The 25,308-nt window shown below is 44.7% G+C and overlaps 1 protein-coding gene across 1 annotated transcript in view; it reads left to right on the top strand.

Annotated features, from left to right (window-relative positions):
- Positions 1-25,308, top strand: part of SHLD2 (shieldin complex subunit 2) — a 1,133,281-nt gene that overhangs the window by 1,068,663 nt on the left and 39,310 nt on the right. The window contains exon 8 of the mRNA XM_086922015.1: positions 15,610-15,725. Coding sequence (XP_086778141.1) covers positions 15,610-15,725 — 116 coding nt within the window. The remainder of the gene's footprint in view (positions 1-15,609; positions 15,726-25,308) is intronic.

The raw sequence follows: 25,308 nt of genomic DNA, 5'->3' as shown, positions 1-25,308 counted from the left end.
AGGATGAAGAGGGGAATATGGGCTGGCGGGAGGAGGGAGGAGGTGGATGGAGGGAGGGATGTGGAGGATGGTTATATGTGACATGCCTGTTTTGTTTATGCATCATAAAAAAGCAAATACAATTTTTTTTTTTTTTTTTAAAGATTAGAATTCAGCAACACCTTAGCACCATCAAGGCGGGCAAACTGACTACTCGCTTGGTGGGGCACTTTCGTGAACAAAAACACCACTACAAAGACATCAAGTGGGTCGTGTCAGAGAAGGTGTGGGTAGACGCATTCAATATTGAGAACAGATTAGCCACAAAAGAGACCCGTTGGATCTACCAGGAGCGGGTGGACCAACTGGGCCTGAATTATGTCATTGAGTGGAATAAGGTTGCAGTGAGCACCTAAATGCAGGAATCAAGCGTTTGCCTATAATTGTAAGGTATATCGAAGACTGCTTACATTTAGATGAACGATGATGGAGTCAACCTTCTGATGCCACGCACTATTTAAGGAGATATTGAAACCATAGTGAATTCTAGTAACTGCCACACATTTGTTTGCTTTAAGTGATAACCAAGTTGATGCGGTTACAGTTACATGAAAAGGAGGGTTGTCACTGTGCAAAAAACGAAGAAATAATGAGACAATGAAGGGGCAACATCAGGTCCTGTTGGCTGTTTGATTAAGATTTAATTCATTATCTGCAAAAGATATGCCCTAAATACGTGCTCCCCGCATTTATAATTTTTCATTTTAAAATTTGAAATCACTGAATAAATTGTTGCTGTTTTTTTTTAGAATAGCCTGATGTAAGGTACTTAGGGCCCGATGTAGGTAAATCCCATTTACCGATTTTGAAATACCGAATCCTAATGATTCGGTATTTCAAAATCGGTAAATGGTATGTAGGTCCCAACATCTGGATTCGTTACCGAATCCTTAACAATTCTTTAATTACCGATTCGGTAAATACCGAATCGGTAATGCCCATTCATTCCTATGGGCTTTGAAGCCCATAGGAATGATTAGGCATTACCGATTCGGTATTTACCGAATCGGTAATTAAAGAATTCACAAGGGTGCAGGGGGTGTCACTTTGACACCCTCTGGCACCCCCAAAACAGGCACAGGTGCCATGTGGCAGGCATACCTGCCCTAAGGGCAGGTCTGCCTGTCACATGACATATGTGTGCATGCACACCGGAATCGGTATTTTACCATGGATTTGTATTCCATGGTAAAATACCGATTCTGTAAGCCATGTGCAGAAGGTACATTGCCTACCTACATTGCATTTTCGGTAATTTTACCGAATCGGTAAATATTACCGAATCTGTAATTATTTTACCGATTCGGTACATATTACCGAATCGGTAAATTTACCGATTCGGTAATGATACCGATTCGGTAAAATTACCGAAAATTTGCCCCTACATCTCAATAGCCCTTTACCGATCGGAAACGGCCGAAAATCGGTATTTTCGGCCGATTCCGATCGGTAAAGGGCTACCTACATCTGGCCCTAAGTGTCTGGCAGAACTGAGCTAAGGGAGTAGTATACCACTCCAAGATGGTGCTCGAAGTAAAGATCATGTGAGTGGCTCCTACCGGAGGTTGATGGGTGTGTCTGCACGCCCGCCCTTGGGCATTGAAATATGCCGCGAACGCTCATGACGGATGAGCGCGGAGTAAGCCGAATGCTATCGATTTAGCAGTAAGCGGGAGGAAAAAGTTGGATGTGCGGCAGCGCGAGATAGACTAGTAGGTCAGAAGTGCGTATTTAGACATCAAGAAGCACTACATTTAAAGGGGGTGTGATAGACGCGGACTGCTGGGGGTGAGAGTTGTGAGTGTCCCCGTCTGAGCGGTACATGTCAGAATGGTATAACCTATGGGTCGTGCTGTAACCAGTCAAGCTGTGCCTCTCTGACTAGCGATTAAGGTGTGCATACATATTTTGACAAAGAGCAACTGTGATAAATACACGGGGTATTGTGGATGCGTACACAAACCCCGGGAAGGTGGCTGCTGGTATGCTATAATGGGGCAACCACTGGGTAAATATCCCTGATGTTCCGTATTTGTGAGCAGTAATACGAAGATGTACGCGCTTTGCGTGGAGTGATCTCAATGTGAGCATTGTGTAACTCAGTATTTTGTTTTGTGTTGCTTGTGTCTATTGTCCCTAGGTATTTGATTGCAATTTACAGTGTGGTGAGGATTGACCCCTAGCCCCGAAGAAATTGCCAAAAAGCATCAAAAGGCAATGAAACATGTTTGCTTCTCTTATCAAATTGATGGAGTACGACAGTAGGTCTTGTTTTTAACGTGAGCAAACACACAGCAGTGAATACAATTGGAAATAGTGCCAGGGACTGTTTAGCTTGTTTTTATAGTGTGCTCTTATAGTAGGGGGTCAGGGTTGATAGGCACACAAATACATTTCTGGGTGTGTATTTTACCCGTTTTTCACACTTTCATTTAAATTTAGTTGTGCACATCTTTTCACATATTTTTTATGATGTGGAGGCTTTCAATGATGATAAGCGGAGCATACAGATGAGAACCTATCAGTAGCTCTCTGGTTGGTGTTTCCGTGAGGTGCCTGCACACCTTTCACTCATTTTTTGTTGGTGGATGTAAGAAATTGTGGAGAGTTAGAAACACACTCAATTTAATTCCTGGGGGAGATAGACTCTTGTGAGAATTTTACATAGGGATAGGAGCACCCAGTGTGTACAGCATTGTTGATCTAGTACCTAAGTAGTATAACCATGAACAGTTTTGGGCTATGCTCATGATGTTTATCCCGAGACCTAAGCAGGCTTTGTTGAAGAAAGAGTTGTGAGTGGAGGGCAGCCTCCTTTATTTCCCTCTTAGCTCCTTTTGTGAAGGAACCCATAGTTGAGAACAAGAGATATAGTACCAAGTGACTTTACAGTGGAACAAAATAACCTTGAAACAGTACATTAGGAAAGCCATAAACAAGCCCAAGGTGTACACCAAGAGGGGTGGCAACGCCCAACCAGTCGACCAACTTTATGCAACACATTAAACTGATGTGTAGTTGTTAGACCGTGCACTGTTGGCGTAGGTCTCCCTTCCATTTTTAGCTGTTGCCTCATGTGTTTTTGCTGGTTATAGATGCTTTGGGCTCTTTGCCACTGCCATTCAGTGCCACAGTGCAAGTGCTCCCCTTGGTAAATTGATGTATGGATTATTGACTCCATGATAGGCTGGTTTGGTTTACTTGTCAGATCATAGTACAGTGCACTGAGTGTGCCCACGGCTTGTAAACCAAATGCTGCTGGTGGGCTTGCAGCACTGGCTGTGCCACCCACAGAAGCAGCCTGTAAAAGTGTGTCTCAGGTCTGCCATAGCAGAGCCTGTGTGCAGTCTGGTACTGCCATGCTGACTTGGCAAGTGCACCCACTTGCCAGTCCCTAAACCTTCCCTTTTCTGCATATTAGTCACCACTATGGTAGGCCCAAGGGCAGGGTGCATTGTAGGTAAAAGGTAGGACATGCCCTGGTGTGTGTGGCATGTCCTAATAGTTAATTACAGCCACTTTTGTGTTTCACTATTGCTAGGCTACCTGTTCCCCTTATGCCAGAATGGACAGTTTGATTATTATATCTTATAATCCTAACTGACTCAGGCAACTAGGTAGAAATTCGAGTTTGGAAGGCCTGAACTCATAATTTTAAAATACATCTTTTAGTGAAGTTGGTTTTAACATTCTGTGTTTGAAAATACCACTTTTAGAAAGTAGGTATTTTCTTGCCTAACCATCCAAGCCTGCCTTTCCTAGGTTGTGTATTCCTTATCTGGAGTTTGAGTGACAGGGGCTGGGGGATTCCAGGAGACAGGATGAGTCAGCACGGGGCTGAATAGAGAGATCTGCATGTAGATGGAAGGGAGGAGTTGCACCTGGGACCTCAATAGGGCTGTGCCTTCCCTCCACAATGCTGGCTCCACCTCCTGTGGTGTGTCTGATGTCCCTGGCCTACACTGTGAAAGGAAAGAAGGAGTCTTGTCAACAAAGTGCTCCAGGACTGACCAGAACTGGATTGGACTATGCAAAGGCCTCTCTGCCTTCAGAGAACAAAGGGAAAATGAGTGTAAAAAAGGGGACCCAAACCCCAGAACTTTTGATCACTTTTGGGAAACAAGAAGAACCTTTGCTGAGGAGAGGAACCAGAGAAACTGAGGAGGAGACTATCCCTAAGCTTAATGCTGTTTGGGGGATTGGCCTGCAGTGGTTTCCTGACTGCCAAAGAAAGGAGAAAGGACTTTGTGCTACTTTCACATCAACTTTTAAAGGACCTCCAAGGTCTTGAGATAGAGCTTGCCTCCTGCTGAAGTCTCAGGGACAACATACTTCACCAACCAGCTCCCCAAGAGTTCTTTGGAAGTGCCTGCTGTTGTATTGTCATCATCATCATCATCAAAGCTTTATTTCGATATACAAGATATCATAAAAGCACATAAAAGATATAAAATCACAATTCATTTGCAATACATTTTAAAAAAATTATAATAAAAATCATTTATGTTACAATAAATAATTCAAAAGTAGATTAAACTTTAGCAGCTTTGTGTAGATTTATAAATATAAAAAAATTCAGCTAAAACTTTGGTCATTAGATAGCCTTCAGCATAATCAACCAGGCCCAACTAAGAAATTTGGCCACCCCACACACTAAGGTTGTGCTAGCATCAGCCTTAAGTATTCTGAGTGCAGTGGAGTGGTCCCTGGTTCCAAGCAACAGACACACAGGTTTAAGCCATTTCTGTCTAGGTTTAGCGTAGACTGGGCATACAAAAAACACATGAGGGATATTTTCAATGACATCTTCACAGAAAGGGCAGTATGAAGAGGTTTGGTGCGGGGGCTTCCACTTACTGGTATAATCACGAAGGGGGAGTGTTCCCAACATAAACTGGATGAAATGAGATCTGTCTCTTGGTTTCTTAATAAAATCTAGGTAGGTCTCCAGACGAGGCTTTAATTTATGCTGTCGAAACTCCTCAGTCAGCCTACCTAGGTTTGGGTCCCTCTGATCTCGATCATCAACGCATGACCAATAGGCTCGCTTGGTGTCAACCTTGGATAGCGATACCCCAGGCTCCCAATCAGTTGGCAAGCCCGTCACAAGAAGGAGCTTCTTTATATTTCTAATCCAACTAATTTTATGGGCACCATGAAGATTCATGACTTCTCTTAGGCCATCTACATAACTTGTTGCTGTTGTATTGTGCCTTCTAAGGGACTGTGTGTCGCAAGGAGCTGGAAGTGCGACTCCCGAAGAAGAAGCGTGTCGCCTCACTGGAGAAGGGTGTCGCCGCTGCCGCTTCGCAGAAGTGCCTCGCATCACCAGAGAAGAGTGTTGCTGTTGCATCATTGGAGAAGCGTGTCGCAGCCGCTCTTGTCGCATCACTGCAGAAGGGTGTCGCCGCATCGCAGAAGTGTCTTGCATCACCGGAGAAGAGTGTCGCCGTCGCATCAGACGCCTTCGCATCACCAGAGAAGCATGTCGCAGGGCCTGACGCGGCTCAGAAGAATCGTTGAGTCACCGCACGGCTGTAGGGCGTGCACGCATCGTGTCGCATCAAGGAGAAGACACCATTTTTGTTTCATTGCACCGGATCTTCATCGCATCACGGTGCTGCTGGTTGTATCGCCACGGAAGCGCAGTAAGAAACCGACGCATGACCTCTCCACGTGGAGAAGAACCGACGCATCCCCTACGCAGCACTAGGAACCTGACGCATCACCGTTCTTGCGTGTAAGGAACCGACGCATTACCTTCCCTGCAACACTTTCGTTGTATAGCATTACGCATCCAAAGGTACATTGAACTTAAAGTGTCGCATTTTACATCTAAAGAGAACTAAGCTATTTCTACCTTTTTTAAAGTACAGTATTTTGGATTTTTGTTGTTTGCGGTCTTGTGTTAAGTTATATAAAAATACTTATTTTTATACTACAACTTGTGTGGTGAACATCTGTAGTGTTGTCACTGGGTTACTGTATGTGCTCACAAATGCTTTACACAATGCCTCTAAGATAAGCCTGTCTGCGCGTGCCAAGCTACCAAGGAGGTGAGCAGGGGTTATTTTAGGAGTGTACTCCCTTACCCTGACTAGACGCAAGGGTCCCTATTTGGTCAAAGGTACCTACCTCTGCCAACTATAGACCCCCAAATCTAACAGTAGTGAAATCCCCTTACAGTTTAGCTAAAGCAAAGAAAAAACAGCACAGCAGTGTCAACCAACTCCGGAGCCAGAGAAGAGTTCCATGCTCTTGTCTGATCCACTATGCGGATAAGAGGGCCCGCTCCCACCAGCAGTCGCTTGATTATGGCTTGTTTAAAGGTGCAACAAAAGTCCTGCACGTCGTTAGGATTGAAGAAGATGCGTGCCCGGCCACTAACCTCCACCCTCAGCCTGGCAGGATACAGCATGCCGTACTTTAGTCCCAAGTTTCGGAAGGTGGCCTTCACCCCATTATATTTGCGGCGGGCCTCCTGCACCATGATGGTGAAGTCTGGATATAGAGCAAGTTTGGAACCCTGCCATGTAGTATACCAGCGTCCCTAGCGAGGCGTAGAGCAGTGTCTTGACATCGGAAGTTCATAATACGTGCAATGAGAGGGCATGGAGGGCAGCCTGGGTTGGGACGGGGCCCCAAGGTATGATGGGCGCTCTACCACAAAGCCGGGGGTAAAGGACTCCTTCCCAAATATATCTGATAATAGGGTCTCGACGAAGAGGTCAAGTCGGCCAGTGGCGGTGGACTCTGGCACCCCCAGAATGGGGATGTTGTTGCGTCGACTGCACTCCTCGAGGTCCTCGTTTTTGATAGCCACCTCTTTCAGTATACGCTTCACCCTTTCCAGTCTTTTAACATATTGAGCGGTGCCATCTTCAATATCAGAGATCCGTGCCTTTGCCACGTCTAAGCGTCTGTCGTGGACTTGGATTTTTTCCCCCAATGCCTCCACATTCTTGTCAAGTGCATCAAAACGCCCGTCTAAGGCCTGAAAGCCCGCTCTCATCTCCTGGAATAGTGCAGCTGAAGGGGCAGAGGAGGCCTCCGTACGGTCTGAACCTTGGCCGCCCTCCGCCATGATGGAACTCTCCTCAGTGACCTTCTCAACTAGCTTCTCGAAGGGCAGGGTCTTCTGCTTAGGATGCTTGCGGCCCATGCAGCAGCGTAGCTAGCAGAGTCAGGCCGCCGAGACGCGACCTCAGAACTGGATGTGTCGGGAGGTAGGTCCGTGCCAAGGGCGGAGACAGCCACGGAGTACTGTAAGCCCAATAGTAATATTCATCTTGTTACCTTTCATAATCTGATGTTCTAACCAAGATATTTTTCTGAATGTTAATCTCAGTTAAATCTAATGAATGTTCTTCAGCTGGACTCATTGTATTTGTTTTTCATTTGTACAATTGTATATAACTATATTTCTTTACCACCGAATATTATTGTTCTTGATAGGTCCCGATATTTGTTTTTCTCAATTTCCACGTTGTTGCTTTCTTAACTTAAGTTTCTATCTTTTTCATGTTATGGCAATAGCTCTTTCTCTCAGGTCTTGTACTTGCTACCCAAAAATGTTAAATTAATAAACAGTATTGTGTATTGGTACAGGGCTCCTTAAATGATTGACTCCACACAATGTCCATATATAACTAAGCTGCAGATTTTGCCCTGAAAATATTGTAAGGTGAAAAAAAATATCTGCACTTTAGTTTATGCTGAAATAAGGTAGTTTAAGCTAATAAATGCAATGTGCATTTTAACTGGTGATTGTTATGAAATTAAGACATTTTGCATAACACTAAACATTTTGTATAGTCTATTAAGACGTAGAGGGAAGACTTTTAAGATTCTGACTTAATTTCAATTACATTAGGTAACATACAGAATTCACTCTTTGCAGTGTGAGCGTATGAGTGGCTAATATTCTTGTTTTGCCATGATACTGTAAAATTGCATTATTGTTTATCATGTCCAGAGTCACTCTTAGCTCTACTCTTAAAAATGCAGATGCTCAGTTAAAGCTATGTTCTTACAACTACCCACAATCCCTCTGAGATATGCTATTGATATTGCCCAGAATTACTCAGAGCTTTGTTTTCTTATTAGTCAGGTTCATTTTATCAACAGTTTTGGTACTCTACCATTAAGAATCACTGAAACCTCCATCCTTGATACCAGTGAACTCACTCAGAGTTATAATATTGGTAACACCCAGAATCAGAATCAGCTGTATGTCAACATTTTGAGGTCAGTAATATCAACATGCACATATATCTACTCCATAATATCAACTTCCAACATATTGTCAAGGTAGTCACATATAGAGCAGTATTGATTTAATATTCATAACTCCATCTTTACTTACCTTGATGATGCATTAGTCGATATTGTGGTGTCAATATATGTGCAGATTGATATAAAAACCTCAATCTTGTCGTAGGACACCCACAGATTCACACAGTAACTCAAGCATTTCATGACATCCTTTGCTGCTAAAAACACTTGCTGCTATAATATTTGCATTTAAAAGCCACTCTCTGCACTTTACTTTTTCAATCTGCTTTGCAGTTTTACCTCTCTGTTGTGGGAATTTTAATTACTGGGAATTGTATTTGTGGAGGGAAGGGGAATCGAACCAGGTCTCCTTGAGCTCCGTGACCGCTAGCCGCCATTTTTCCTCTTCGGCGCGGTCTAGTGGTTGGATGCTGGCCCCTTCAAAACGGGTCGCTGCGCTAGCGCGCAGTGGACGCGCACAGCAGGTGCGCCGCTGGCGCGCCCGGGGCTGATCATGCTGCCAGTTTCGCTTTGGAGCCATCAAAGGTAATTACCTATGATAGTGACCACTTGGTAGCGCTTAATAAGGATTCGGCGTGCAGACCCCATTCGGTTATTTTAGGGTACAATGGTTCTGAGAAGTGCATACACTGTAGTTGATCAGTTCGACCTTCTTTAAAAGAGCACAAAGTTAAATGGGCTATGCCTGCCCCGGTTAGGGGACAAGAGGTCCCAGATATATTTTGGAAGGCTTCTCTATTGGATGTCCGGTCCTTGAAAAAACACAAATTTGAAATCTATGATTTTTTAAGCGATTCATCCTCTGACTTGTTGTTTCTCACAGAAACCTTGTTAACGGATGCTTCTAATCCCACTATCGCCAATGCAGTTCCGCAGGGCTACCAGATCTTGAGGAAGGACCGGCCGGAGGGGAGAGCCGGTGGGCTTGCTATCATATATAGAAGCTCTTTTACTTGCACTCCTTTAGCGAATGTGGAGATAGAGGGGCGGAAAGTCTGGGCTTTCTCTTAACTTTCTCAGCTCAGCAATCCATGGCAGGAGTAGTAATTTTTCGCCCTCCTGGTCCGGCAAACAATTTTCTGGACTTGATTAGCAATTCTATTTCTCCCATTGCAGCTAAATATAGCCATTGCACGGTTTTCTGTGATTTTAATATCCACATGGATAAATCTCTGGAGCCTGATCCTATTAGACTATGTGACTCTTTGGATATTCTTAACTTGAACAAGTTTGTATGTGGTGCTATGCATGACAAAGGCCATATACTGGATCAGGTTTTTTCCTCTAATCAGATTCATGTGGAAATCCCCTTAGCCCTAACCTGGTCCGATCATTATTTGAGCAATTTTAAAATCTGCAGAGTTGCCATAAGGCCTCAACCTTTAGATATTGCCAAGGCAAATCATTGTTTTAGATCATTTCACTTGATGAAACCTGAGGCCATTCAGTTGGCGTTGCTAAAGCGGCCGATTCTCTTAAGCGGTATCCTGGAACAGGATGTAAAGACTCTAGAGGACTGGCTTCAGCAACAAGCCACCGAATTGGCCCCCTCTTGTGTGAGACCTGCCAAATCTACTCGAATCTCAGCCCCTTGGTTTTCTGAGGTTCTTAGGGACAGTAAAATTGCCTGTAAACATCGTGATAGAAAGTGGCGGAGGAATTATAATCCTTTGAGGCATTGAACAATTATTAAAAAGAATATACGCGGGGCAAAGAAGCTTTTTCTGTCCACAAAAATAGATATGGCAGCTAATAAGAGTAAAACTCTTTTTAACGTTGTAAAAAGCTTCACCACCCCTGCCTCTATAAGCCAACCGTTAGCTCCTACAAGCGACTGGGCGGAACAAATGGCCCTCTTTTTCTACTAAAAAATTAAACTGATCCAGGATTCCTTTGAAGTTCAACCACTGGATCGGGAGGGTGTTAAGGTCCCCCATTTAGCTTCCCGCTCCAGCACCAAGGCGTCCCTGTGGGAGTTCCCTGAGATTACCTTAGAGCAATCTATGATGTTTATAAAAATTCTGAAGTCTGACTCGCCTACGGATCCTTGCCCAGCAAAGGTCTTATCTTCACTAGCAGATTTGATTAATTCTTGTGTGAATACTATTCTGAATACGGCTCTACGGGAGGGGCTGATGCCAAACAGGTGGAAACATGCAAACATCCTTCCATTATTGAAGAAACCTTCAGCTGATCCTGAGATAGCATGAAATTATAGACCTATCTCGCTTTTGCCTTTCTTTTCGAAAGTTTTAGAAAAATTTGTCAGCAAGGTCCCAACGAACTTTGTGGAGACCAATGAATTGCTGCACTCTAGCCAGTCGGGTTTTCGAGCCAACTTTAGTACCGAGACTGCTTTATTGGAAGTTGCAGAAACTATTACAGCTGCATTGGACAGAGGAGGCAGTGCCGTTTTGGTACTGCTGGTCCTCACTGAAGCTTTCGACACCGTGCCCCACACCAGACTACTGGAAAAACTCAGTGATAGCGGTATTGGTGGCACGGTGTTGAGTTGGTTTGCATCTTTTTTGGCTAACCGCTCTCAAACCATCTGGGCTCCTCCCTTCTCGGTGGTAGTTCCCCCTCTGAATGTGGGGGTTCCTCATGGCTCTATTCTGAGCCCGATACTTTTTAATTTGTACATGGCCCCCCTGGCCCCTCTCGCTGAGAGTTTTGGTGCCAAAATAGTGTCAAACGCTGATGACACTCAGCTGTTGTTTACCTGTGAGAAGGGAGCTGAGTTTGATGGCAACTTAATTAACACTTGTCTTTCTAAAGTCTTCTCTTGGCTAAGTCATAATCATTTAAAAGGCAACCCGAGAAGTCGAGATTATCATTTTTGGGCCTCAGCCACCGGATATCTGGCATAAATGGTTGCCCCTGGATATGTCCCCCCCCTGTGTCGGCCGTCTCTACAGTGAAAAATCTGGGAGTCAAGATGGATTCCACCCTTTCCATGAAGGCCCAAGTACACTCGGTTGCCGGGGTATGCTTTGGGTTGTGGAAAATGCTGCGGTATGTCCTCCCATTGCTTTCTATCCCATACAGGAAGACAGTGGTTCAGGCATTGATAATGTCCAGATTGGACTATGTTAACTCCTTGTATCTCGGCCTGCCTGAATATCTTTTGAGCTGACTACAAGTGATTCATAACTCAGCAGCCAGGGCCGTTTTTCTGTTAGGTTTTAGAATGCAGACCTCCCAGCTTCCGTCTTCCCTTCATTGGCTTCCAGTCTGGAAGTGAATTCAGTTTAAAGCATTGGTTTTGGTTTTTGAAGCCTTCCTTAAGATCGGAGCTCCTTATCTTAGGGAAAGATTTCAGCCTTATCTCCCTCAGCGCTCCCAGAGATCCTCATCTCAACTTTTGATCACTACTCCTAGCGTGTTTCGGGCCCGGATAGGGGGTAGATCTTTTCACGCAGCTGCCTCACGGTTGTGCAAGTCTCCCTTTCGCGATCAGACAGAGTCCTGACCTTCTTACCTTTAGGAAAGGGCTTAAAATGTGGATTTTTCAGCTGTGACTTGTTGCTGTTTTTGGTTGTGTTTGTGTTATTTGACATTTGGATGTTTTAGCGCCGGGACACTCCAGGGAGTAGCTGTGCGCTTTATAAATATGTGTTAACATAACATAACCTAACACAGACTTATGAGGAGACAAACCTAGTCGGAGCTTTTTTCCTTAATAACACCTAAATAAAAGTTGTTTTTAATAATACCCAATGTTATCCAGGGCTCTGCTGTGCTCTAGATAATACTGAGGTGCATTTATAGATCTGCTCTTGTTAAGGATCCCACTCACTCTAACCTCTGCCATGATAAAAAAGCCAGATTTACTCCGAGATCTTCCCTCACTGTTGTCGACACTCACCTAAAACACTTCTACTCATGTTATCCCTACTTACTCTGAGCTCTCCTACTAAAAATTTTCAGGTTTGCTCAGTGCTCTGCTCTTGTCGATACCGCATCACATCCATGCCTCTGTTTTTCATCTTATCAGGATCTAACCGAGGTCAGGTGTTTGTAAAGTCTGACTCCCAACAGTTTCTTCCTGAAACACCCCTGATTAACAGAGATGTGCTTGTGATAATAACCAGACTAATGAGACTGGTGAGCTCTGTTCTTTACTTCCCTAACATCTCAGAGCTTTAATTCTAAGAGTACCCAGGCTGTCTCGCAGTTCGGCTCTTTACATTACAAGGATACATTAAAGCTCTGTCTGATACTAAGCTCAGTGACTCAAGTCTCATTAACGTGCTGTACTTTTATTTCATCTGAACATAATCTGTCAAGACACTACCCTTTCAGGCTTAGAGTGCTGCATAAATTATGCAAAAAATAGGCAGAGAACTCTGGTAAGACCCCACGTTTAGTTGGAGAGAAGTTCCTTTATATGGAGCACCCTACAACACCACAGACACTCTGCTAGAGAAACAGACACTTGAGGTAAGCAAATTCAGAGTTCTTGAGCATAGGATTAGCACAGAGCCATCCACACCAAGCTAGGGAGTGACACAGTATTTTGCCATTTCTACAGAAAAGTCTTGTAGCATAGGATTAGCAAGTGCCATCCATGTCGAGTTGAAAAATGACAAAAGTCTTCAAACACTGTGGAAAAAGCTGAAACTCTCTGAAGAGCTCTAACTAGAGTGAAACAAGTAAATGGTGCTTTTATTCATTCTATTTGGCTTGTATGGGATTTTACCAATCCAAAGATGTAATACCGTGCCAGGAGTGGGAAAAACTTGTGTCATTTTGCAGCATGGTGTGGATAGCACTGTGCTAATCCTATGCCTAAGAATTCTGTTAGAGAAACAGACACTCAAGTAAGCAGATTCAGTGCCAGTGGTGTTGTAGAGTGCTCTACATAAAGGAGCTGCTCTCCACCTAAACTTGGGAACTACCCAGAGTTCCCAACTTCTTTTTTTTGCATAATTTATGTGGCACTCAATGCCTGAAAAAGGTATCTTTGTGTATGTTCCTCTCTCTCTTTGTGTGTCTCTCTCTCTCATGTGAGCTCACAACACAGAAGGATTTTAAAGTGCTTGACAAGAATAATACATTTGCATCTGCTCTATAGACAATCAGAATAAATACATTAAAGAACATATAACAACTAAATCAAATGTCTCTACATTTAAAAATACCCAGAGGTAGTTAGAGTTGAGCACGAGGTTGTGGCTCCATCTCCTCGTAAGCACAGAGAGAATGGTACCAAACAAGAGATATTTGTGCCCTTTCATACTTTCAAAGAAAAATAGGATGTCCCCTCACAGACTGGCGACCTTCCGACAATGCCGTTTCCAGAGTTGGTACATTTAAATGCCATGGTGAGCCTATAGACCAGTGGCACGACTCGAAAGAAAAGCGTAATGCAATATGCATATTACTACCCCCACAAAGGTTTTCTTTCCATCTCGCCCATTCACCGAGCAAAATAAAAAATAGATGAGTAGTGAAACATGCATGTTAATTTGTTAATGTAAAATTGTGTGTCTGTTACTATGGAATGAGTGGTATGTATTTAGGACAATATTTGTAACTTGTCCAGATATATAAAAGCATTTTGCAAAAACAAATCCTGCAATTGCAATATGGCTTTTAAGTATGTATTTTACACATTTTTCGAGTTGGAAACTCCTTTGCGACTCACAAAATGGTTTTAGTGATCCATACCAAATCACAATAAGGAGAGTGTGTGATTGTGGCATCCCCTTCTAAATACAAATCGGTATGGCACATATATCAACAGTTGGTAACTGACCGTGGTTTTGCAAACATCTCACTGGAGCTGGTAAGCAATTCACAAAAGAAAAGGTGTTCCCTCCTGCAGTGATAGACAAATTAAGCGAGAAATTTTCCTCGCTTAGTGAGGGGCCGAGAGGAATTCAAGAGGGGAGTGCACCATCCTGTGTTATAACACTATTTCACCAAAAAGTTCTCCCCTGATTACCTAACCGTTGATAAGTGGTCAAGTTTCCTGGAACAATCCCTGAACTATCATTGGGTGGAAAACCCAATATGAAGCTGTCAGTGTAACGTCACTATTGAGTAGGAAAGGAGGCACGTCCTTTTGTTTTATATTCCCACACACACTAGTGGTGTCATGCTTCATCATCCGGTCACCCTGACGCCTAGAAGTCAGGGTGGGCTAGACCATCTTTTAGCGAGCACTTAATGAGATGTTTTTGGCCAGGGGGATAAAGATTAAAAATCCACAAACCGATCTAAGTTTCCCTTTATTCTTGGATCTGTCAGGGACAATAGAAACAGAGAAATGGGTCAGTAGGGATCTTATGGTCCTAAGACCCTATTGCCAACATGTTTCAGTTCGCTGTTGCCCCATAAAGGGGGCTGGACTTTCTTCAGGGCGGGACTGGTTTCCCCCTGGAAAAAGAAGTAGAAGAGAATTTCCCTATACTACTTTAGGTAAGGTCAGTTAGCTGCTCCCTAATTACTTGGACTAGTGTGTCTCGTATAATCACTCCATCCCGTTCTGGGAGAGGTTACCGTCCTACTTGGAGGGGGTTCCCGCTGCTTGGACCTCCAAGCTGTGGGAACCCCCTCCAAGTAGGACGATAGCCGGTGCAGGACCCTTGATGGCTGTTTGACTACAGGGCTACCCCGATGTACGGTGAGGTCCCACGTGGAGTATAACCTCTCCCAGAACTGAATCAACTTATAGATGCCTGAATTCTGGTTTATTATTGCAAGGTGCATGTTCGTATAGCAATAGTTCTCTAGAGTCCTATGAATTTAAATGTTGAGAGATCAGTGCTTGGTGAAAGCAAAATAAAGAGCGTTGCAAGACGATAGTTCGGTGACACTCAGTCCCACCACACCCCCTCCCCGTTCGACAAGGGCCAGGGCTAATGAGCCCCTACCCTACAGCATAGTGGGCCAAATTGCCCTTCTGGTGTTGTGGGACTGCTAAGGCACTATAGTAGCACGTGGAAATGTATCAATTTGGAATAATCTCATTTGTATTTGTAGTGAAGAGTATTTGAATTGTAATTAGTGCAAGTGAACCCTTAAGTAGTTATTTGGCAACTGTCTTGTGTTTATGAAGAATAATTGAGTTTGTCAAGGTCATTTGTACAAAGTTGCATTTGGAAATTGATAGATAATACTATTTGATTTTAATTTTACATTAACTAAATTTGTTTGGACTTTCCTTAAAATGCTATTCATTTACATTGCATTTTCCTCCATCTCAAAAATCAACTCTGCATTGATTTCATTGTCAAGTAATAGCATCTACTTTGTTTGATATTTTAGACCTGCACTTATAACCGCATATGATGGAGAATGCGAGATCCAGGTTCACGTGTTGCCTGAGATGATAGAGAAGATCTTTCTCAATATTCCTCCCAATTTGCTGAACAGAAGCATCGGTATGTCTTGATGTTGTATTTATGTGATTTACCTATTGGTGAAACCATCACACTGCTCTATACTTGATTTATAGGACAATACCCTCCCACAGCAGGGCTTCTTTATGGAAACTCAAAATCAGTGTCCTTTGTGTGTTGGGAGTGTCATCCTAGTACATGAAGCCATATGTTGTTCCTTCCATGCTTGAGTTTGCTATGTTATCAATGACCGACAGGAAAAAATGTCTGCCATGCGTCAGAAAGCCCTCCCTGTCAGCCGGCAGTCCAGCCTCAGTGAGGATGATTCTGATGACTCTGAAGGATGTCAACTTTGCATGAGAAACGCATTGCCTCTCACACCTATAAATGTAGAGCTGGAGGTGAGTTAAGGGATGTTGGGACATCAGTCAATTTTTCATGGGTATCTGCTAAAGCCTATCCGTATATAGGGCCTATAGGTTCCCAATGGGCATCTGCCTGGCAGTTCTTGGAAAGTTACCACATTTTCATAAAATGTACCAGGCGTCATCATTTTGCCAAAGGTTCTCCTAATAACATTTATAAATGTTCTCTGTTATTAGGACTCTCCTCAGATGTTAAAGTCCAACTTATCTGATAAGAATAGCACAGTCAATACGTGGACATGGTGCATCAAAAAGCTAAATTTATTTTACTTAAGCCCCTGGTGCGGAAAATTCAAAGTGCATTCTGTTTAAATGTTTCATCTTGCTTACATTATGCCTCGTTTTTGATACTTTCTGACACTCATTGGATTGTATTGAAGTTGCCTACTCATTAGATTACGCAAAGCTATCATGTATGTATTAAAATCAAGATGATAAGCATGTTAGCAGGGTGAATTTATAACAAAAATATTTGAGGGACCTGCACCAGTCCATGCTCATCTACACTATAATTAGAGAACTTTTGGGTACACAGTCACTGTGAGAGGCTGGCTCAGTATATGATGTACACTTATGTAAGTGGAGACCTTGCACTGATCCAAACAACCCTTATGGTGATTTTAGTGGTCTTAACTCTCACATAGAGAGGTTTCTAACATTGTCTGTCGAGAGCAGCCTTCGGCCTAAGGACCAGATGTACCACAGTTTTTTGCAGTCGCAAATGTGTATTCGACCCTTTTGCGACCGCAAAAAAACGGTGGTGGTATGTACCAAAGCTATTAGGAAGGGACGCTCTTGGCACGTCCCTTCTTAATTGCAAGTCCAAATGGCATGTACCATTGTTTTGCGACCACATTTGCAGTCGCAAAACACTCGCAGTTTACCCCCTATTTCGAGTAGGTGGTAAACCGTCCGCAAACGGGAAGGGGTCTCTAGAGGACCCCTTCCCATTTGTGAATGAGTGTCACTTTTATTTAAGAGCAGGCAGTGGTCCCAGAGACCACTGCCTGCCCTTAAAAAATTCAACTGAAAAGTTTAATTTTTCTTTTTTAAATGCATCCAATTTTTTTTCAAAGGAAAATGGGCTGCCTTTTTTTTTTTTTTAAACTGCTTTATTGAAAAGCAGTCACAGACATGGTGGTCTGCTGACCACAGCATGCCACCATCCCTGTGAGTGCTAGCCATTCCCAATGGGGTTGCAAATTGCATGCCTCATCAATATTCATGAGGCAAGAACAATTTGGGATCCCATTGGGACTCGCCAACAGTGTCTGAGGTACTGGTGTACATTGCAAATTGTGAGTTGCAATGCAACGAAACTTGCGAGTCGCAAAATGCAAGCATCGCACATCTGGTCCTTAACCCAGAAGGAGTGTGAAGCAGCTTGTTTTACCAGTACATAATCTTATAGGTATAGATTAAGTGAAAAAGAACCACACAAAGTACTTATAAAAATATGTATTTATCTGTATGTGTTATTGAGTGTCTTATATGAAGATAGACATTGCAAAAGAAACCGGTAAGTAGCACAGAATACACAGTGGTCCCCAGGGGGAGACCAAACCATATACTAAAATAGTGGTATACGAACCACGACTTGAGTCAAGACAATACTCAGAGGATGTAAAAGTGTTGGGGACTCAAAGAACTACCCAAGGGGAGTATCTAGGAGCCCTACGGAAGTCTTGTGCAGTGTAGGAACACAACCACGTTCGCCGCACAAATCAACGTGTAAGTCGCCGTTGCAATTTCAGAGAACGAGGACCCTTCCCAGTGGACCCTGAAGAAACCCCATGGAACACAAGCGTTTGGAGAGCCACCCCACCTATGGATACCTTAGGAACCAGGAAGCCAGCATCAGGGAGAAGCTGGGTGCATAGATGTGAAGTGGCATTGGAAACCCCTGTCGAACCCAATGGAGGTTTTCAGGAAGATATATAACAAAATGAAGGAGTATCACCAAAGATAAGGCTGGACAGCCAATATTGGTGGAATGAGACACTAGTGTAAAAGAAGAAGTCCTCCTTTGTTTTTAAGGAACCCCTCACTCACCAACCTGGTCGGTGACATGCTTCATCATCGGGGCCACCTTGACAGCCGAGACCTCTCAGGGAAAACCTGTAAGTAGGAATCTGCCCCTACGGAAACGCTTCAGTTTCCGAACCTTTTGTCCATCAATGGAGATGGGGATCACATGGTATTGGATAATTTCCACCCACCACCTAATGTTCCCGTGTTTCCTTTCCACAGAATACGTTTTGAACTGTAGAACCTCCCTTTAATCCCCGTGCAGCAAACATTTCTCCATTGAGGAGTAAGTGTTCTTTACTTTTGACTATTGTATGTGTAGTGTGTTGTTTGTCTTGTTATATGTAGATCTGGATCAAGTTGGCACTTTATCACGTCGGTATTCCTTGACACAAATCAACCAGAAATCCCTGTTTAGTCACGCACAGTAAAGCTTGTGTGAAAGTGGTTTAAATAATAACATTACATGTGCGTGCTCACTCTCGCACCCATATTGATAGGTGTGCTCTTATAGGAACAAATAGTTCTAATTTATAAATACTGCTGAAACTCCACACCATGGATTATTCGCATTTACTGAATGTGGAATGAATCACAGAGAGAGCGGACTACGTCACTTCACTACGTTACAGGCACGTAATTAGCCTCTTTATGACTTATGATCCTCTCTCCTTTACAGGTTTTTGCTTTTTTTGTAACCACATCTGTGTTACAAAATTTTTTACCCAGATAGCGAATTTGCTATCTTTGGGCCCTTGAAAGGGTTGCAGGTATGGCAGGGTGTTAGTGGACCCTGACCACCCAACTCCTTTTACATCATTTTGGTCCTGAAGAAAAACCGGTAACTCCCATTTTGGTTTGAAACATGTAGACCCAACACATATCACAGATACACTAGGTCCTATTAAAGCCTTTATTGTATCATACACTGTTTTTAATATTGTCCAGTAGTCTTAGAATAAATAATGTTTGGATAAGTCATACCAGGACAATTTTTAACTCACTGACTTTTTTTCTTTTTTCACATTCATCACCCACATACCCGCTCCACTGTATTCCAGGTGTCGCAGCACACCTTGGCGGCACTCGGCTGTCAAGGTGGCCCCGATGATGAAGCATGTCACCGACCAGGTCGGTGAGTGAGGGGTTCCTTAAAAACAAAGGAGGACTTCTTCTTTTACACTAGTGTCTCATTCCACCAATATTGGCTGTCCAGCCTTATCTTTGGTGATACTCCTTCATTTTGTTATATAGTTACCTTACCAGGGGATTGGGAGTACCCTTCCATCCACCCTAGTGGATAAAATCCCTTAACTCTCCAACCTTGTTAAATATTGGTTTTCAGGAAGATGCCACTGCTGGAGAAGGTGAAAATGTCCTGTGAAACCCAAAGGTGGATTCAAGATGTGAAGCACCTGCAAGCAGAGGGGACAGAGTCTATGCCACTCAGGAGTGACCAGGAGGCATGAAAGATGAATGCCCATCGATGTCGCTGCTGCAGGAGAGCTGACATTGACCTTGAAACTGCAGCTGTATAAAACCGGGAGACGTACACAAGCTGTCCCACGTCGGATTTCGAAAGTTACGGGGTTGGTGTCCAACAGTAGCACCAATAAGCCTTGGCAACCGCAACCAATGAGGAAGTTGAAGAAGGTGCAATGTCGGGACCGGCAAGGTCCAGGGGACATACCACAAGCAGGGGAGCCTGGGCAGGCCCAGAGCAATCAGAGGTTCCTAAAAAATTCAAAGGTGACCCTCAACAAGACCCGCAGGTCGGAGGCACTGGAGTCGCAAGAGGGCCTCGAGCGGCTTACCAAAGAGACAGGCCCACAGTGCAAGCAATGCAGTGTGGCCAGACATTATGGTCACTGGAGATGCTTGAGGTTCGGCCTACTTGGAGCCCAACGATCTTGATAAAGTAACTCAACAAGCCTTTGCAAAGGCAAGTCAACGTGGTGACGAGGTATACTGGCCTCAAACATGGCAAGAGGACAGGGCAGGTCTCGGGGGATGTGAAGAACCACCACCTTTGTCACTTAGCCTTTCGGAGTTCAAGGGAGCCCGGGATCAGCAGACCAGTCAGCTTAGTTGCTTGCAGATGCAGAGAAGTGACTCCTTCACTTCAAGGGAGATTCCTTCATGTGTCTTGGATGCCCGCAGGCCTTGGAAGGTTATCTGTATGGAGCACAGGCACAGACGTTGCAGTAGACGAGCAGGGTGAAGGGATCAGGAGAAGTAGGAGTCTTCCAGGTTGCAGCCTTGATGCCCAGAGCGAAGACCAGCAAAGTCTAGAGTGCACATACGGTCAAAGTTGAAGTGGTGTCTTAATTGCATAGTTTACCATGATGAATCTAGGGACCCACCCTCAGGTAAACCCTTAGGTATCTTAAGGAAATGGTTGGGACAATTCAGCGTTCCCTCCCAGTGGAGGGTTTGGACAGTGAGGGGGGGGGGGATACTCCCATGTCCTTTGTCCAGTTTCGCGCCAGAGCGGGAGCCACCAGCTTCTTGAGTTGGTTTGAACTGGACTATGCACCAAATGTGACCTTCAAGCAGACAGTGGCGCTGGTAAGCACTCCTACCCAGCCCCTATACACTAAACCCTGTCGGGGAGGTGGTCATACCTCCCTGTGACAGGATATTTATTGTTCTGCCTTCCCCTGCTCGAGCTTAGCTAAGCAGGGGGATGGCAGAATCGTGTCTGTGGTCGGCAGCACCCATATTGTGCTGTCCGGGTCTAGAAGACTAGTACCGGGAGCACTGTAGGCCTAACAGAGGGCCTTTACAGTGCTTGGAATCACCCCCACACTGTAAATTGTGTGGGAGTATATGATTCCAACATGTTTGATACCAAACACGATAAGGTTCGTTACAGGCAGTTTCAAAATGGTCATCGCGTAATGACGCAGTACCCCTCTATATGTTAAATGGCTGTCTCACTTACAACCCAGGAGAATGAACTCCGTAGGATGTAGGGGTGTCCTGCTCATGCAGGGGCATCCACACACTTACAACCGAGCACCCTGCTTTCAGGATTGGAAAGGCCTGCTGTATGGGTGACTTATAGGTTTCCCCATATCTTGGGTCACTGCACTTAAAACCTATATCTTTTGTAAGCGGTGCTAGCACCAGTGCACACAGGCTGCGATGGCAGGCCTGTAGTTACAAATGGAGTGATCTCCCATGGGTGACATAATACATGCTTCAGCCCATGGAGAACCCCAGGCATTGCTATACCCAGGGTACCTTAGTACCATATACTAGGGACTGATAAGAGGTACATCCCAGATTGGACACTGGTGTACAAAGTACTTACCATAACAGTTTAGGGGAGAAAGCAAAGAGACTGGGATCCTGATTAGCAAAATTCCAGTCAGACTAGTCAGAAACAGCATAGCGCCAAGCATAAAGTGGGGGGTAACCATAAAAGCAGATCCTACTTTCCTACAGTTACATATTTGCAAAGGTTAATTATAAACTCATTTCACCTTCATCAACCTTAAAAGCACTTTCTTGCACTTGAGCGTCTTGACAAAACATATATGATAAACAACCAATTATTCTTCTCAGCTCATACTTTGGTTCAAGGTTTCAGATGGTACATAGCTAAGTTAAGGCTGCTTTTACGTGCCTGTGCTCCCAAACCTGCATTTTATATTTAATGCAAAAGATAGGAGAGTTTCACGCTTACTCCAAATAATCCTGTCCTTCAGGGAAAATATGTGCCTGTTATATGAAGCATAATACAAAATGGAGTTTCTATTGCTATATGTTTTGAACAACGGTTCATCTCTACACATCCCTTTCCCCCTGCTGTCACATTCAGCTCTTTGTACCCTTGTTCAAAACATATTTAATCTATCTCTATAATGCACAGGTGTTTAAAAAAAAAAATCTTTTTATTAACAAAATAACAAAGAAAAACATCAGGTGACTTTAGCAGTTCTATCTCTTGTCAATGTTACTTTCCCATATGAACAGAATAATAAATACAATATAAAAATAATGGGTCACGGGGATTCTTGTGCCTCTACCTCTATCGGTCGTGCTGGGGGCATACAGATGTCTCCGCGGTATCTATTCCAGGCCTCCCAGACCTTCCCCCATTTCTCAGGACACCCCCTGGCCACGTAGACTGACTTCTTCCTGAACATGCACCAGTCCAAGTCATCCACCCATTTCGAAACCCGGGGCGGCTGACTGGCTCCCCATAGCTGAGCTATATTTCGTTTCGCGATCATACATACCCATTGTTTCCTGTAGACACTCAAATCCGTAGGTTCCCAAACGTTTAGTATGCACCTGCGGGCCTCCGGTCGTATCTCCACCCCCAGGACGTCTCGCAACTCATCATGAATCTTCACCCAGTAGCCCTATATCTCCACACAGTGCCACAAAATATGCATAAAGGTACCAAGCTCTCCACACCCCCTCCGACACTGCCCACTCTCCACTCGACCCATACGAGGCCCCGTTACATATGACCTATGTAAGATTTTCAGTTGCACTAACCTAAGCCTCATCTGTATCGCTACTACCCTTGGAGAGGAGACCGCTTGCCACCAGTCCTCATCGTCCATTTCCAACCCATTTGCGCTCCATTGTGTTCTGATAAGTCCCAGCGGGTCCTCCATATTATTTGTGAGCTCTTTATATATGAAAGAGATGGTCTTCTCTGGGAGGTGCCCGTCCAACACTCGATCCTCAAGAGGGGAAGCGTCAGGAAGCTTAGTGTCTCTAGGAATGTGTGTGAGTAGAGCATGTCTAATCTGGAGGTAACGGTAGTGCTCACTATCGTGAAGGCTGTATTGTTGCTTGAGAGAGTCAAATGTATGTATTGTACCCCTCCCCCACACATCTTTGATCTGTGTGATCCCTAAAAGATCTAATTTGTCGAATTCCTTGGACTTCCACAAACTCCCCAGCTTCTCCAAACTCCATAAGGGGGTGGCCAGTGTAAGATTCCCCTCCCACTTAAGATGACTATTAGCCGCGTGCCACACATGCACGGCATGTGCCGTTGGTCCAGCTAGGGGAAACCGGCGAGGTCTGGCATAGAGCGCCCTGGTGAATTCACCTCCCGGCACCTGCCAGCGGTCCATTGCATAACCCGGATCTCCTGAGGGTCCGTATATGACATGATTCACCGCCGCCAGTTGAGAAGTCCAATAATATTTCTGTAGATCTGGCAGTCCAATCCCCCCGTCGTACCAGGGGAGAGTGAGTTTAGGAAATGCTATTCGGGGTCTACCGTCCCAGAGAAGCTTCCTCTGGAGGGCCTCTATTTCTTTGAAATAGGATGCCGGTACTGGGTCCATTGTGTTCTGGAGTGCATATAAGAATCGGAGAAGGGCCATCATCTTAAATAGCTTCGCTCTGCCCAACAGGGAGAGCAGAAGAGCCTTCCAACGCTCCACATCTCTCTTAAACACAGTCAATGGGGGGCCTAAATTATTGGCATATCTTAACTTTGGGTCAAGCGTGACATAGATACCGAGGTATTTAAACACTACTTGCTCAATTTGTAATGGGCATGTCTCCGGGATTACTGTCGGATCGCCCCTGAGGACGAAGAGCACCGATTTCGTCCAGTTAATTGCGAACCCGGAAACCTTATGATTATGGCTAGTACATCCAGGAAACAGATCAGGGATCCCCTAGGATTGGTGAGGTAAAGCAGGACATCATCAGCGTATAATGAAATGTTAAACTCCCAATCCAACGTCCACCGCATGCCAGGTATCAATTGGTCCCACGAACCCACACCGCCAGGGGCTCTAAGGCCAGAGCAAAGAGAAACGGGGACAAGGGACATCCCTGTCTCGTGACCCTACCAAGGGGAAAATCGGCGAATTTGCGATTATTTACTACCACTCTGGCTAAGGGATTCGTATACAATAGACGTATCCAGCTTACGAACTCCGGTCCAAAACCCATCTTTCCTAACACTGCAAATAGGTAGGACCACTCGACCCTGTCGAACGCCATGGTGACATCTAAGGACACTAGCACCGCCGGCTCCTGGATCGTCGGGGTCCTGCCCAGTATCCTGTGTAGTCTGCGCTGATTGAGGGCTGTGTTCCTGCGCGGCATGAAACCTGATTGATCCGGGTGTATCAGGGTGGTGATTACTTTGACCAATCTGGTCGCGAGCAGCTTCGCCAGGATTTAAGGCTCGACTTTAAGCACCGAGATTGGTCTATATGAGGAACAGAGCGTCCTAGGTTTACCTGCCTTATGGATAACCAGAATGTTAGCCACTCGCTGGTCATACGGGAGCTGACTCCTCTCTCTACTCTCTATAAACATGGACCGGATATATGGGGCGAGTTTATGAGTACTCAGTTTATACAATTCTATTTTGATTCCGTTTGGGCCCGTAGCCTTCCCGGAGTGCACCCCTCTGATGGCCTGCGCCACCTCATCATCCGTGAGAGAGGAATCTAAGTACTCCTGACTTTCATCTGATAGCGTAGGCATCTGGATGTCCCTAATCATAGCACTGTTATCTGCCTCTGTATATCCTCTGACCGAGGTGTATACCCCTCTGTAGTATTCAGAGAATTCATCCGCCACTAATTGTGGGTCCGTGACTAAGGTAGAATCTGCTCCCTGTAATTCCGGTACCAACCTCGATGCCCACTCTCCCTTCTCAAGCCACGCTATTAATTTGACAGCCTTATCTCTATGTTCGTATATTCTACTCTGAGTATCGTTATTCTGAGCTATTGCCTTGTCTCTAGCGAGGCCTCTATACTCATCTTGTTTCAGTTTTGAGAGGTGTATACCCGCTGGAGTTTCTGCCCTGAATACCACCTCTTCCAACCTCATCCCATCCGCCTCCACCCTCTCCATATCTGCCTGATGCTTCTTTTATTCCCTGCCACCAATGATAGAACCTCCCCTCTCACGACAGTCTTATTTGCTTCCCACAGGGTCTGTGCCGAATAAACAGTTCCCCTATTTTCCTCGAAATACCTATCCGTGATCTCGGCGACCTCTCTCTTTGTAGCGGGGTCTTTCAGGTGCCATGCGCTAATAGGAGCCACCCTACCTACTGCAGGCTGACCAATCTCCACCGGAGCCAAATGGGAGAGTGGTCGAAGATCCCCCTCCCCATGTGCTGTGTCTCTAAACGCGGCAGCCAGGGCCACCGGTATCAATATGTAGTC

The sequence above is a fragment of the Lissotriton vulgaris genome, chromosome 5, assembly GCF_964263255.1.
Source record: "Lissotriton vulgaris chromosome 5, aLisVul1.2, whole genome shotgun sequence".
NCBI classification, from domain to species: Eukaryota; Metazoa; Chordata; class Amphibia; order Caudata; family Salamandridae; genus Lissotriton; species Lissotriton vulgaris.
This window is presented reverse-complemented; position numbering and strand designations above follow the sequence as displayed.